At 37.4% G+C, this 16,388-nt stretch overlaps 1 protein-coding gene across 2 annotated transcripts in view; it reads left to right on the plus strand.

Annotated features, from left to right (window-relative positions):
• NWD2 (NACHT and WD repeat domain containing 2) overlaps positions 1–16,388 on the plus strand; it is a 57,456-nt gene that overhangs the window by 13,700 nt on the left and 27,368 nt on the right. The window contains exons 2-3 of one of the 2 annotated variants that reach the window (XM_074904633.1): positions 8,222–8,310; positions 13,107–13,223. In XM_074904633.1, coding sequence (XP_074760734.1) covers positions 8,222–8,310; positions 13,107–13,223 — 206 coding nt within the window. Of the gene's footprint in view, positions 1–8,221; positions 8,311–13,106; positions 13,224–16,388 lie in introns of those variants that run through there. The other variant, XM_074904634.1, reaches the window with a different exon arrangement.

Raw genomic sequence — 16,388 nt, forward strand, 5'->3', positions numbered from 1 at the left:
TAGTTGCAAATTCATGTCCTTGCAGGCTTTGCTGTTTTCCAGTGCTTAGTTGTAATAAGCTTTGGTGTTCTGCAGAGATAATTTTCAGACTTAATTTTGGTGTCTCTAAATGTGCTGTGTCTTCGGTTTCTCCTGTCACATCGTTTAATTGTATGACAATAATTGTTTGTAAACTGCCATGTTTTCAAGAGCTTTTCCTAGTTTGCTTTATTAAATGAAAGAATTAGATTTTGTTGAATTCTTCCACTTGTGCAGTTTGCAGAATGCAAAATTCTCCTGTAGAGATTCTGCCTTCAATCCATGGTGCTGCTAAAGCTCTCACTATGCACTGGCATTTGCGTGAAGATGAATTTCCATTTGCAGTGTTTGTCACAAATCATAGTCAAAGGACTCAAAGATGCTTAGGCACCCAAGCTGCAATCTAGGGACCATCTGCAGGACTGGGAAAGAATTCCAGGTCAATCTAACTCTTCTTTTTAAGAACATCTACATGTACATGTAAGATGCTATGTTCCCAAGGGGTAATATGAGGTTAGTTATTAGGATATATTATGAAATTAAGTTCTGCTTCAGAGTCCTCACTCATACTCTACCCACTAGATTTAATGAGTATGTAGTGTTTGCTTATTTATTCACTTATTTATGGATTGAAGGTTTTCATCCAAACTCTGTGGAAGTCAGTAAGGCATCAAAAGGTACTGGGTTTCAATACATGCCACAAACGTAGAACATCATTTAAGATTTGCTGAGATTAACAGATCTTTCCCTTAACTTCATCAAGATTTGGATCAGAATCCAAATTTGTGTCATGGTAAGCATATTGTATGCATAATAAAACTCAGAATTCTCTTTAAATTGGGAACACAATTGTGTGAATAATCAAAATTCTTTTTAGATATAGGAACTGCTTTTCCCTTCGGTCATGTCAGTTCCATACTGGTATTTCCCAAAATTCTGTATTTTAACACAGGTCTTGACCCGTCCGTTGATTTTACTAGTCACCTCATTTTTTTGTGTGTATAAATTGACAACCAGGTGTTATTGTTAAGCCAATAGGTGGCACTAGTTAATCACATCAACAGTCAAGTTGCAGGGTATCTTAATAAGGTGTCACTGTGAAATGTGGCCAGCTATTAAGCATTATAATTAATAATAAATATTCTGTATGTGTTGTCTTAAATTTGTCGTTTTACAGAACTGGCAGTAGGGAACATTTCTGAGAAATGGGTTTTAAAACTACATTTTAAATCAGATATCATTTGATTTGGGGCTAAAGAAGAGCTAATTGCTGCAACTAGAAGTTTTACACTTACAATTATGCCTCAGATAGTTAGCTCCTTTGTTTTGAAAATGGTTTTGTTTTAAATGTTCTGGTGTGTGTAGACCACAAATTTGTAGCCACATCTTCTAATTTCTTCATGACTGAGAGAATTACAGGATTACTTACTATTTTAATGTTATTTTCTATTATTTCTTCTGATTTTCCTGCCAAGTGACCATTCCTTTGGGCTTAAATGCTCAGCCCACAGTTGTATTTATTTTTTTAAGAACTGAGAAGGTTAAGGAGAGGGAGATGCCACCAATGTTGTTATGCAATATCCTGGTGGCTAGAGCACTAACCTCTGAGCTGAAGGACTGTGATCTAGGCCCTCCTTAGTCCAGGAGCGTCGCACACACTTTCTGCACATCCTGTGAGAGAGCTCCCACCACCAGGCTGGGTGAGGGCACACAGCTGTGTACATCACAGTAATGTTGCAGTATTTTACTAGTCAGAATTTATTTGGAGGGCTACAGTTAATTAAGGGTTTTAGTTTAATTAATGAATGGGCTTCAATCTGTCCAGTTTCTCATTTGCCTTCTTAAGAGAGCTGTCAGAGACCTGAAGGTTGACAGTGGTGTTCAGGGAGGGCACACTTGAAGAAATGACCTGGATCAAGCTGTTACCATTCCCTAAAAAGAGTTTTGGAGAACTTTGGATGCTTATTCTAATGCTCTGTACTCACAGAAACCCCAAGGGAAGAAATTACATCAGAGTCTATGCAGTTAATTTTCTAGGAAGGCAAGGGTACTAGGTAGCTCAATTCATTTTTCCCTCTCTTACCAGCTACATGATTCAAACTCATTGCTTGCAAAGTGCTCTGAGATTCTCAGATGAAAGGCACTATAGAAATGCAGATGACATTATTATAGTATTGTTTTCAGAGACAAGGTTTCCATAATATTTAGGGACATTTGTCACCTACTGGTATTCAAAGTCTTCAGTATGGGGGTAATATACAATGCTATTGTGCATTATTAGTAAAAAAGGCAGTTTAAAGGGAGTAACTCAGTTGAATAGTCCTATGTGACAAGAACATACTAGCATTAAGAGGTTTGGCAGCCACTTCCTTACTTGTGTTGCTGCTAAGTAATTTTTAACCTTATTTGCATCATATCCTTAGATAATTCAAGTGCAGAAATTCTCACTGCAGTTAATAGACAATGTTTATAAAATACTCACATTTTTTAATATTACAGTGCACTAAAAAAAATCCTATGGCAAGAACCTCTTCTACCCATCCATCAAATCTAAGCATTTAGAATACTTAGAGGAAACAAATAGCTGGATATCTTAGTTGATGTGCATTCAGGAATATATTAGAAGTTCTCTGCTCATCCAGGGCCTCCATAGCAGCACAAGAGACTCCAACATTATGTGTTAATAATCTGTGTGCATTTGTGCAGGAGACTAAGCTAGCAGAGAAGTAGGCTGTGAAAGGGGTGAGGTCAAGACCCCAGCAGGCTTCTGTCCTGACCCACTGCAAAGCCCAGGAACACTAAGAACAGGGGGGTGGTACAGACATTGTTTCTTCTATGCATACGAGGAGCTGCTCTTTCCCGGGTGACAGGCTGGAGTTGAAACCTGCTGGCAGCTCTGTGACCCTGTGTGACGTTCATTTCTGTTGTGCCTTGAACAGCTGCAAAGGCAGCTTTTTTCTTCTTGTTCTGCCTCGGTTCTTCCAGGTTCAGCTGCCTGCCTCAACCTGTTATGTCACTCAACAATTTTCCTGCCAGCTCCCGCAAGCTGGGTAATGCAGTGTTTCTCTGTCAGTCAAACAGTGGCAGAGCAAACACCCTCCCTGCTTAGGATTTTCCCCTGCTTGAGGGCCTGAGCTTGCACCATGCATGGGTAAGGTTACTCACGGGTTACGTTTCTGTGAACAAACTGCCAACTTGAATGTGCTGGTCCTTTGAGGGTGGTTGGGTGGGGTTCACTGTCCCCACATTGGTATGCCCTGTGCAAGACACGATAGCAGTATGTGGCTGAGCGGCCTCCTTACTCAGGTGCGTCAAGCCTCGGCTGAGTAAGAGTCATCATGTGACTGAGGCCCACGTGCATGAAACAGCCGTTCCCATCACTGTGGCTGAACTCAGACCACTACAACCACCAGCAAGAAGAGAAACTGTATGGTCTTAGGGCAGAATAACTGGTGCTTGAAAATGAACAATATTCATCAGGATTCCATGTTAACTCTTTCTGTTCACTTGGATATATGTTTTGGAATTTTCTTCAAGTGGGCTATTTTCCATGACTTCTTTTATCCTAGAGATTAATGTTTGGCAACTGTTTGTAAATACACATCATCTGTTTACTAACACAAGAATATTAAAAATAAAATAAGATACTTTAATAGCAGAACAGCTTGTGTTTGAAGGTCAGACTTTGGCATGGAAATAGTTTATGCTGAGAAGCAGCACCTTGGAGTACTCTGATGAAAACTGGCAGTGATTTGACTGAGCTACAAGCCCTCAGAAATCACACCTCACACAAACAGTCATGTTTATACAGCGATTGCCTGTTATTTGGCAGAAAGGCCATAAATGCATGTATGGCTAATTCAGTTCAGTCTTCAGTGTTACACTGGGGATGCACACGAGAGGAGTGGCTGTGATGGCATTCTCAGCCAGTTCAGAGTATAAGGGTGTCTAGGATGGTGTGGTTATGGACTGGTTTAGGAAGCAACCTTCTGCAAGAGTTAGCACTTCCATGGAAGATGTGCATTCAGCAAGTCATTGTCTTGCTTAAGACAGTGTCATTTTTTTTGTTTCATTTAAATACTGGAGACAAGTTTAGGGTTGGGGTTTTTTTTAAGTCTTGTCATATTTTTGCAGATGTAGTTTCATTCCCACAGTTTATTGTGGACTGCTATTTGGATTTCAGAGTATCAGAAGTAACATTAGGAGATTTATAAAGCTCATCTCACAGCTACTGTCTCTTTTTGGCTGTTAAAAGAATGTCATTTATTTAATCCATTCATCTGCAGCAGCAGCCTGGAAGGTGGAATTTGCCTGTGTCACATTTTTGTTGTTAGGATCTGCCAGCTGCACAGATTTGCTGTCACTGTAAATCGGGTTAGATTTTATTTAATTAAACCAGCTTATCTGCCATCCATACTAATCACTGTTGTTCATCTTAACTATATGCACTTCTGTTTCCTTCAAATTTCACAATGTATTACAAATACAGGAATTCTTAAAATTCATTAATATAAGCACCAGACTCAAACTCCAATTAGATAAACATATTCTAGATATTAGGTTTGGAGGTAGGAATAAAAATACAGGATGAGTATGCTGAGTGTCTTATCCAGAACACAGTTCTAGTTGGAGGAGTATTTCGTCTCTTTCCGTTTCATTTATAAGGTATTAGAAATGTAGCACTACTCTTGCCAGTGTGTTTCATTTGCTGAACAAGACTCAACAAGTTATGCTGCAAGGAGCAGCACCATGTTCTAAAACTAGAGCCAGTGGGATTCTGCAGTGTAAATCCTAAGGGCATAAATGGCAAGCAGCAGAATATGGTTTTATCTGTTGTATACCTCAGAAAATATATTTCCCATTTATCATTTAATCATATGTATGCTTCAGTTCTGCCCTTTTCTAGCAATTGTTTTTTGTTCCTGCAACTTAGCCTGTTTTAAGGTCCCTAGTAAGACTGTTCTGTCCACTGTCATATTGATAATTTCAGTAACTGCAAACAGTAAGTGTGAATTATTGCTTCCATAATAACAAAGCAGTTGTAATGATTAATTTCCATTTAGAGAGGCAAGAATCATTCTGGTTTAGCTCAGTAACTGAGTAGTAAGTTGTTTTTCAACAGAATTTATTCTATTCAATCATGAAGATTTGTGTTTTTGTAGACTTGCATGCCAAAATTAACCTGTGTTACAGCAAAGAATACAGAATATATAGTCTTCTATCACTGATTGATCTAAGGGCTTCAGTTACTGTGAAGGTTAAAAAAAAAAAAAAAAAAGGTGAAGTATTTCAAATGAAGCAAAGGTAGTAGTATCACAAGGTATAGCAACACCATGTAGTATAGTGACTCCAAGCTCGTACTGAGAAAAATTGCTTTGGAGCCTGAATAATACCACTGTGTTGGCACAGTGCAAACCTCTGGCTAATTAGTTAGCTGTGCTAGCTGTATACTACATTGTGGGAAAAAAGGTTGACTTAGGCACTGAAGTATGAGAGAGGATTAATGACTCTGGATCCCAAGGGTGGAGCAACTCATCTGTCCCTCTATTCCTTAGGTACTAACTCAGGCAGCTCTGGGCTGAGAGCATTGCTTTTTGCACTCCATTCCTAAATACTTGTAGGATGTGTCTGTATTCATCCAGATCTGGAGCACATTTCTGAGGTGAATTTCTTGATTATCACCATCTGGTATGACTCACATCATAGAACCACGTTGGTGCACATGAACTGGGTTCCTTTTGGATGAAAACCAGGAAGATCTCCAGGGTCTCACCTAATGCACTCCAGATGCTTGTGGGGATTGAGCCCAATCCAAAGTGAAGTCTCCTGAAATACATATGGCATGGACATTAGGTTGTTGTCACCACCTATTTTCCTCTACAGTTTTGCTCCCACTTTTGTGCACATGAAGTAGCAAAAGTCTTCCCATGCACTGTACAATGGGCCTGGATGACAGCCAGACCTGCAGGTTCTTCTAAGAGACAGGATCACTGCTGGCTGCAAGGGGGACTCAAGATGTCATCTGGGCTAACCTCCCTTTTGAAGTGCTGCCAACGGTAACTTGGTCAACCATGAACTTGTCAAGTTCTAAGGAGGTCCAAGGACAGAGTAGCTTCTCTTAGTGTCCAACCTGAATTTCCCAAGCTGTATTATGTTGTCATTGCCTTTGTTGTACTGTCTGACACTGCCACGAAGAGCTTGGCTCCATCATCTTTGTTAAGTGCCTTAGAAGTAGTTGTAGGCTGTGGTTAGGTCCCCCTTGCACTCTTCACCAGACTAAACAAGCCCAGATCTCTCAATCTCCCTTTGTAGGCCATGTGCTCTTGGCTTCTGACCATTTCAGTAATCTCTCCAGCTTCCTCCCCATCCTCCTGATTTGGGGTGCCCAGAGCTGGGCACAGCACACCTGGTGCAGCCTCTTCAGTGCCAGAGAGAGGAGGGTAATAACGTCCCAAGAGGGAGGTGAGGAGAGAGGGAGTGAGGCTGTACTCCTCCAAGACTCTGCTTGCCCAGAGCAGGGTCTGTCTTATTTGCAGTGTTCAAATTCAATATATAAAAGCTGTGCACTTCAGATTCAAGAATCTCACCTTGAGTGGCATGCCCACAGTCAAATCGAAAGCTTGCGATGGAGCGAGGACTTGACTAATGCTTCTGGACCATTATCTTCAGAACACATTAGCATAGTCAGTATATTTTAAAACATGAAATCATAAATATATAATATTGGTGCCCTTGTGAGGATGTTTTATGAAAACTACTACATCTTTGACTTTTCTCCCCATCAAAAATTTGTGAAGGAAGAACTATGGTTATTCACAAAAATTGGATTAAGGTCATGGCTGTACTTTTGAGCCTTTGTGGTATAGCCTTTTTACCTTGATGAAGATTTCACATGTGAAATAATTCTCTGGAGGTGTTCTGGATTGCTTTCTGTTTCTAAAAATAAATGGTATTTATATCACATATTTGTGTAATATTTCAAAGGTATATTTAAATATCAAGAAGGATATTATGAATCTGGTGTACTTAATTAAATTACAGATTTCACACTATCCTAGAATTGTCAAAATAAAAAATATTATAAATCTGGGACCATGATTCTATGAACAGACCTCTGACTTAGATGTATCAGATCCGATAAATGAAACATAGTTAGATTTGCATACATATCTCTGGTTTACAACAATATGGGGATTGTTAAATCAGTTTTAACCTATTGTTTTGTTTCAGTGCAGTTATACAAACACTGCTTTAACTGCAGTAGATGTTCTCCATCATTCATAAGTTAACACTTTCTTTTTCATCACGTGGCACTCAGATCTAGTGGTTTACAACAGTTGTGTTTTATTTTTGAAAATAACTTAGCAACAGTGTCATCCCTCTGTGTCTTAACTCACTTGACACTGGTCACAATCCAGACCTAGCAAAATCCATCACTTATCTTAGCCTAATTGGGAAAGACGATAAAATTTATTGTCTATACAATAGATTAACCAAATAGACAATAGACTAACCAAATTTACTTCACATTTGACAATATGTTTCTTGAGTGATAAGTTTTATGTAAATGTGTTCAGATTAACTTGGACAGACAGAACTTAAATGTCATTGTCATATTGTACTTTGTTATGAAAACACGTTTTGCGTTTTGTGTTTTGCATGGTAAGAATAACATGATGTCGTAACTGTGCATATAGCACCTGGACCAAAAGATACCATAAATAATGCTATTGACAGCTTTATTCCTTTTAAGATACTATCAGACTAAACATGGTGAAGAAAGTGATAGTGTTTGGCACAATGTCAGTAATTCATGTTGTTGATTTATTTCAGAGTATGGAGATCTCTTTCATCTTTGGTATATCTCTTTGTTCCATGGTGATCCTAATTCATAAAATTCAGCTTCCTGAAAATTAAATAGAAGTCAAACTGATAAAGAAATTCTGACTGCGGAGTTACAAAATTAATTCAGCTGCGCTGTATTGATGAAATACTAAGATGTGCGTGAAGCCTAATGTTGCACATACAAACACCTTTATGCATTTGTACAACATACAGTTTAAAGATTAAATCCCGGGACTTGATTTTCGTTAGGTTTCTCTGTGTGTGTGTGTGTGTGTTTTTACAAGATAAACCTATATCTCTGACTAAAAGAACAGAGTTCATATAAATTTTGTTAATAATATCTTTTTCCCCAAAACAGATACAATAGCAGAAAGGAGCGCACTAAGAGAACATGTGTATCCTAAGCTGAGAGAATTCTGCAGAGAAAACTATGGTCTGGAATTTCAGGTAGGTCTTGTGTTGAATCTTTGCATTACTTTTTCTTGAGATTAAGTCTATTTAGAACAGATAACATTATTTTAAATATCACTGGTAAAATAGAAAATTGCAAAACCTGTATTTCTTATGTTAATTGCAATGAATTTATGTATTTAAATTATTTTACAGGCAGATTTGAGGTAAAATCTTAATAGATTAAAAAACCACATCATTTTACAATGCAATATTGTACTGGTGGTAAAAGCAATATGGCAACAAACTGACAACTTTCACATTAGAAACTTAATGAAACCACCTCTATTTTAGATATTCAAAGTATTTAAGCAATAATGTTACATCTGAATTAACATGTTGTACTTCTAGAAACCATACTTAAGTTAATACAACCTATTTTTAATTTCACATAATCATCACTGAAGTAGCACCATCTGTATATTCACATAGTTGTTGTATCTAACTATGGGTTTGTCTTCCACTGTAATGTGGAAAATAATTTAATCAGGTGAATATTTAAACTGCTTAACAAAATGAATTGAATGTGGAACATTTCTATTGTGATTATATACTATGGAATTTGCTTCCTTTAATGTCCATTGTAAAATTCCCATTGCTTCAGTAAGTTCATATTTTCCTTTGGTTTATGGAAGACGTAGACCCATCCACATCTTTAGTAAGAGCCAATTGGTAATAAATAACAGTTGCATTTGACTTAAAAAACATGAGTTTGGCGTCACAATTAAAGTCACTGGTACTTTTAAATCAGATATTCTTAATCCACGGTCCAGTAAAGTCCCATATATGTCAGCAGGCCTGGAACTGGCTGCTCTGTTAAGAGAAACAAATATAGCATGCGATGTTGTAAAAATGTTCTATTTTTCAAAAATTCTGGCTCTACATCCTCAAACTTCCTTACATACTAAACCTCCCATCTTAGTGACCCCAAAAAATCAGCTCTCCGGTGTGTAGCTTACTTGGAAACAGCTAATGCCTTTTATGCAACATCCTGTTCCTCCCAGTGTATTATTCTTGGTGCACATGCAGCTGGTTTTTAATCAAAACAACAAGTTCTTAAATTAGGATATTTGGTTTTAATTCCCTGAGTCACAGTGGAGTTGCTGAATCTGCATGGTGGTAAATTCCAGAGTGATTTTTGATTATGGCTATAAAAGAACTTCATCTGAAGGTCCTAGCTCATCAGCTGATTGGGAAGTCCCAGCTGCAGTGGTACATGCAAGGAATAGCAAAAGATATTTAAATAATAACGCATTTTTCTCCTGTTACTACCATGTGATATTAAAGGAAAATATCAACTGTTTCTCAGTCATCTTTGAGGAGACATCTCAGTGACAGGAGGGAAATCTCTCTTTCAAGTAGATCATAATCCACTGAATTCTTTGTGAGAGGAAATGTCTTTCTTCAAATGGATTGTAATGTAGTCTCTACAGGAGGAATAATTAAGTTTACTCTAGTTGATATTCATGGAAGCAAATTATTTCATTATATAATTTCAACACCAGGAGCGTCCTTAAGTGATTTGAGGTCTGAGAGACAGCTCCACTGACACATTTCTGAAAACAGCTAGAAAGCTATCACATTGCTGTGGAAGCAAAGTAGGAAAATTTGTACAAGAAATTACCAAGAGAAAGTGGTAAAGCATTTTGGAGGAGGCTCTGAGGTAGTCTTTATCAAAACATTTTTTTGCCTTTTCCGTACCTTATACACAGTTTCTTAGGTTAGCACGCAAAATCAAGACTACAGTTTTTAGTGCAGTGATGTCAAGAAAGTATTATGTACTTTTCAGATACAGGGATAAATTTGTATTTCCCTGTACAGACCAGAACACATAACTTTTCAACCTGGTATGTAATCTTCTACTGACCAAAGAACTACCTTGTGTGTGACGACCACAAATGCACTATAATACAGGGTGTCCCGAAGATGCCCTCTTCCTGAGAAATCAAATGAAATTTGAGTACGTTCATTGCTTCCGCTGAGTCATCTGGTTGCACTGATAAGTGTTCCAGTTGTTGCAAAGCATGAGATCTGCCAGGCATCCTCAAGTTGGTGGGTGCTGTTAAGGAACATAACCACCATGTGTGTGGAAGCACAACTGAATATATTTAATCACTCTATGAATTTGTTTGCTCGATGGACTTCCTTTTCCTTTGAATCAGAAAACATTTCTGAAAAACAGGTGTGGGTGAAGACAGAAAACAAGTACGCTAAGAAAAAGACTTCCAGAGCGCAGGGTGTTTTGTACCTGAAATACAGTATTTTCTTAGCAGAGGACAGAGATGTTAAGGTAGTTGTGATAGAAATTTTTTGGAGGATAACTAACCATAGTTAATTAGCAGCATATTTTTTTTCTTCTTGGAAACAATGAACTGTTTCAAATCATTTTCACCATGTGATACATGCTAGAAGAAAAGTGGAATTTTGCATGAATGAAATTTTTTTGTGTTTTTTTAAGCACTTGGAAGTGATAAAGATAAAATTATTTCATTTCCTTAGAAAAGTCTGTGAAACTATAAGATTGGTAGGATAAAAGCTAAAATAAGCAAAAGGAAACACTGAATTATGAATGAAAAGTCTCCGTTAGGTGACTGCTGTGGAATGGAACTAGACCAGTGTGTAAGACCACTGCGTGTAAGTTGCTCTTGCAGAGTGCGCTGGTTGTCATCTCACCTTGGCAGCCTTACTGAAAGTTAGAGTGGGTGTTTGTCACGCAGTTTTTCCAAATATAAGAAAGAACCTACTTCAACATTACATACAGTTGTCTCCTTGTTTTAATTTTTTAGTTTTGTAAATCCTATTTATTTTTAGCTAGCATAAAGATAACTGATAAGCCTCTCATTTTGAAATTCTTGGTGCCTTTAGAGGTTTGATGGCTAAAATATTTCTTCTTGAGGACAAAATTATAACATGTTAAGATACGCTGTGCCAAAACTGTGTTACCCGATAAAAATAATCTATAACGTTATAACACATAGTAGGCAGCTGCTGAGCCCCTACAATATCTGCTATTCCAGAGAATTTCCTCTTCACGTTTAGACTTAGCATGATTTCTGAACAGTTAATTAAAATAGAAATTGCTTTTATGTTTCAGATGAACTTGAGCAGCACAATAAATTCATTCAACTGGTAATTCAAATATTTTTGACTGTATGCTGAAATGCTCTAATTTTATGACTGGAATACTTAAGCTCTATCATACATCATTCAAGTAATCAGACAGCTGAATACAATATGAAGTTCAGTAATGAAGTCATATAAATAAATAACAGAAGAGAGAGAGGAAGAAGGAAACAGTTTTTTCCTAATCAGACTAAAAGAGAAGAGGACAGAGAGGAAATCAGTCCAAATGAGGATAGACAGGAAGGCTGTTTGAGATGCAGTTTTGTAAAGCAGAAGCTGCTTGTTCCAGCAAAATTTTGAAACAGAGTTTCTGTAAAAAATAAAGATATTGAGTATATTTTCTTGGCAGTGTAAGCTATAATGCATTTTATACATTGGGCTATTTCACTCATCATCAGTCAGGCGGTACATTGCTTCTCGTGTTTGGCAACAGTGTGCCTACTCCAGCAAACACTGACATGCATCCCAAACTTTTCTGGCAGAGATAACCAAATGAGACTGTTGATAGTAAAATTAAACATGGGCATAAATGCTTCCAGGATTAGGTCTTAAACCTTTGCATTTATTTCTCATTGACATTAACCAGCTGTAAACGGGTGAATTTTACTTTTACATCAACCCATTATTAGTTTTTATATTAGGTCTTCAGGCTGATTTTACGATCTGTTTAGACAACAGCTAGTTTTGTGGTTCTGTTTCTTATGGAAACAGCTTAGTGCTTCCACGGTACAAATAATATTGCAATAACATCATAATATATGTATGTCAATAAAATTTTGATTTTTCCATTTGGACTTTTTTTTGTTCAAGGTACATACAGGATGTTAACAATCAATAGTAGCTTAAATGAAAGAGTAGTAGCAGGTACCATAATTTTTATTCCAAAAGAAATGCATACATATGATCCCTGTTCTTTTAGATGCAGTTTCCCACAGTAAGAATTCAGTCTTTTAGTTAAAATATGAAGTGAAATCACACTTCATCACTTAATTTCTTCAAGTAAGTTTAACATCCATATTTCAGTTTCTTCCAGGAGTTTGTTTGCAACTAATTACCATCACAAAACTGAGTCTGTAGCTACAATTGAAAGGCTGGACAGCAAGCTGTCTGTCATTGTATATCTATGCAATCTCTGCTTCCAAAGTAACAAAGACCAGCTAACAAAGGAAGTACAATAATACAGAACTGCACATATTCTTTCTTTTGAGACATGTGCACAGGATAAATTTATATCCTGTGGATACAAATGACACAGGGTGTCGAGTCATGATCCTGACAGTGATCCACAGCAAAACTCCCTTTAATTTCCATTGAGCCAGAATTTTATCAATGCTTTTGTCATTATTCTTACCTATCCATTATATGCAATCCAGTAGCAAATAAAGACTATATCAAATCAAGATCTTGTCATGCTAATCTCTGCAAAAAAATTTGAATATGAAATGAGACTGTCCCAGGAGGGACTATCTGGGAGGGAAAATAAGATGCTTGAACTATTTACCTAAGGAAACCCTGACAGTCTGTGTAAGGACTGGATATAGACCTCATTGCCTTTTACTGCAGTGTAGAGCAACATTTAGCAGTACCTGATATGCTGACAAAGCTAATTTTTACTTTGATAGGTAGAAAGGGCATTGGATAAAATAACAATGTTGCGTACTATTTTTCAGGTCATAGACTTATACTGGGGAGTTGAAGCAGATGAGTGGGACAGTCCTGAGCTGCAAAAGACTCGTATGAAGCTGTTAGAAGATTGCTTGAAAAGTTCTGCAGGTCCATGTTTTGTTGTGGGTATAAAAATAATGTTTTACTTTACAACAAAAATATAATTATGTTAGCTATCCTAACATGTGTGATTCAGTAACAAATATATTATTTTCTTATTTCTAAAATATTTTATATTCCTCACTGTACATTTGCTATACTGCATCCAAATGTTTCTCTATACAGCACTGTGGATTAACAGTTATTACTCAGTATTAGTGGTGAGGAAAGAAGGATCTTTCATGGTCAGTCCCCATAGCAAGATGGATTTAGAAACCAGAGGGTACAACTGTACTACTGTCACTACAGAATTATGGACTACTTGTTTAGGGAGGCCACCATTAATTAATTCTTTGCACTTCTTACACATGCATTACTGACTGGCCTAGAAGGACTTACAAAAGCACAGTGGTGGCAAAGAGCTATCTGCTCTGATCTCCATTTTGCTGTTTTGTGTTGTAAACGTAGGACAAGTTAGGATGCCAGGTATTAGAGTGTGAAAAGACTGGGGGTCAGCCACAACCTGAGGAGGCTCTGAGTCTTTGTGTTTTTCCTACTCTCTGCTGTCTCTTTACTGTTGTCAGAAGTGCTGCTTTCAGGATTCTTCAAGAGTCAGTAAAGCTGTCAAAAAAGATAGATCTTCACTGGCTACTTCACCTGCTACTCTCCTTTGACAGCTTTAATTCCAACTTATTAACCTGTGTTTTGATGTTAGACTTCCAATTTTAAAACCATGGCCTTGCTATTCTAAATGTTCTTTTCTATAATATATTTGCTAAGAAAATAATTTAGAAAAGGTAGATTTCTCCTCTATACCTAAACGTAGCTAAGTGAACTCTTAATTCTTAGACTTGTCATAATAAGGCGGAGTTCTGAAAAAACTGCAGGTCCTTGATTTTTTTTTTAAGGCAAGAATTTGAAAGATTTAGTGAACTGAAACCACAGAATCCCATGGGGATGGAAGGGATACAAAAGTGCCTGCTGTGAAGACGGGAGATCACTTCTCTCCATGCCAAAGATTAGACAAAGAGCAAGCTGTAGCATGTATTGTTCTGTACTTTTATCACACCCTCACAAACATCTTGCTGGCTCTGTTTCATTCACCTGTTTGCTTCACTCTGTTACAAGCTTCAGAGGCCTTCAGAACAAAAGCTGTCCTCAGCACTTGACCATAAAGAGCCCTGTGCTTGGTGTACTGACTCTGGACTGGGTTTGATGCTGTCGTGGCACTTTCCTACAAGCGCACACTGGCCCAGATCTCTAAGAGAGTTTGAGTAGTTTCCATCTTATGTGACTAAATTTAGTTTTCTGGGTTTATTTTTCTACTTTTTATCTTCCCTTTGATGAAAAAACAGCGTTGGAACAGAAAGACGTGGCGTTTTTCCTGTAGCAACACCCAGTGTCTTTAGACATGAATGTTCTAAAATCTCTGACAGTGAAGGAAACCTCATTATGTACCATTGCTGCATATTTTAGCCGCTCAGAATTTTGAAGCTGTTAAGAATTGTCTGCCTGATATTGTTACCAAGGAAAAAAATCAAGACAAATCAGAAATTTTAAACAGAACAAAACAGTTAGCAAAGAGGCTGAAGTGAGCCAACAACTTCAGTATTTATTCCAGGTTTTCCGAGTATGGACCTGAGTAATAGCTCTCCCAATGACTAGACTGGCAAAACTACAGAAATCTTTTTATGCACATTTGTTTTTGCTTTGTTGTACCTTAGTGGGATGGGGTTTATTTCATTTACAACACAAATTGAAGATGATTCTGCTTCAACGAGCATAATTAGTTTTAATTTATAGTAACATAATAAAAAATTACTTTGGCACTGCAGGCTTTGGGCAACTTCCCATTTCTTGAGAAAGTTCTATAAAATGTGCCACTTCCATTCAGCTGGGTATTTTTTTTACTTTTCAATTACCACATCTTTAATTCAGACACTGATCTGGGATTAAATTGGACTACTCAAAATTAACTAGCAGATATGGATTGATTTTAGAAAGTGTTTCTTTATGCCACTTTGTGCCTGCATCGTGATATCAGATGGAGAGAAAATGAAATTCAGTTCTTAAATAAGTGTGGAGCATAAATTGGAAATGCTAAACTTTTCTTCAGATATGAAACAACAAAATCCAAATGAACACATCCATAAACAAAGGTGGAAGCAGTTCTGAAAAAAGTGGGTAGTTCATTTCCTGTGACACTGTCTTTGGGAATGTAGAGTCCCACTTTTACCTACTACCTGAGCTCTATCAACACTTGATGCAATTAAGGGGGAAGGGAGTTGTTTGGGTTTTGGATAGGTTGTTTTTTTGTTTGCTTGGGTTTTTGCTGGGTAAAATTGGTGCCTGTTACACATGATCTTTTAAAAACTCATAGCCTTTACTGTAAGTAAATAATACTATGCTATTTTTGATCTACAGAATAATTTCCCAAGATTTATTTATGAGGGGAAAAGTACTATTTCTGTAGGAAAAATACTTTCCATACGAATTTTTTTGAAGAAATCATACTGATTGTCTCAGGAATCTACATGGGGAGATTGAAATGCAGTATATTTATTAAATTGTGAACCACTTAAACTCTGCATTGTATAACAGTACCAAAGACAAAATACATTCAGTGCATCACTGGAACCTTTACATTTTGTTGGGTTATGTTTGCTAGAAAATTCATAAGAAATGGCAATACAGACAGAATGATAGAGTGACAATAAAGATTATATTATTATCCCATGGCTAGTATTCATCATGAACAGGATTCATCTCCTACGATCTACTCTCGATACCTTTAACAACTAATAGAAAGGTATAGGTACCCCCAGTGATACCCGAGTTATCTTCTGGATGACTGTTTCTCCATTAACAGCAAGGAAACATTAGGCAGTCAGATTTAGGTGCTAATTTAGGAACCTAAAGTGCAGTGCCTGATATCAGTTAAGGCCTTGAGCTATTTAGAGTGTCATTAGTCTATAGTGATTATTTGCAGAATAAGTTTACTGCCCTTTTATCGGGGTTCCCTAACTAATACTCCAGTACTAACCTGCTGTTGATTACACCTTAGTACAGATGAGAGAACTCGCGGGCTTCTCTGCACTTCCTCTTCAAACAAACCCTGCAAGTTATAACACATGGGTGCTCTCTTCCATCTGTGCAGCACCACGCAGTCACTGCCTGAACTGCTGTTC

This window comes from Athene noctua, chromosome 4 (genome assembly GCF_965140245.1).
Source record: "Athene noctua chromosome 4, bAthNoc1.hap1.1, whole genome shotgun sequence".
NCBI lineage: Eukaryota > Metazoa > Chordata > Aves > Strigiformes > Strigidae > Athene > Athene noctua.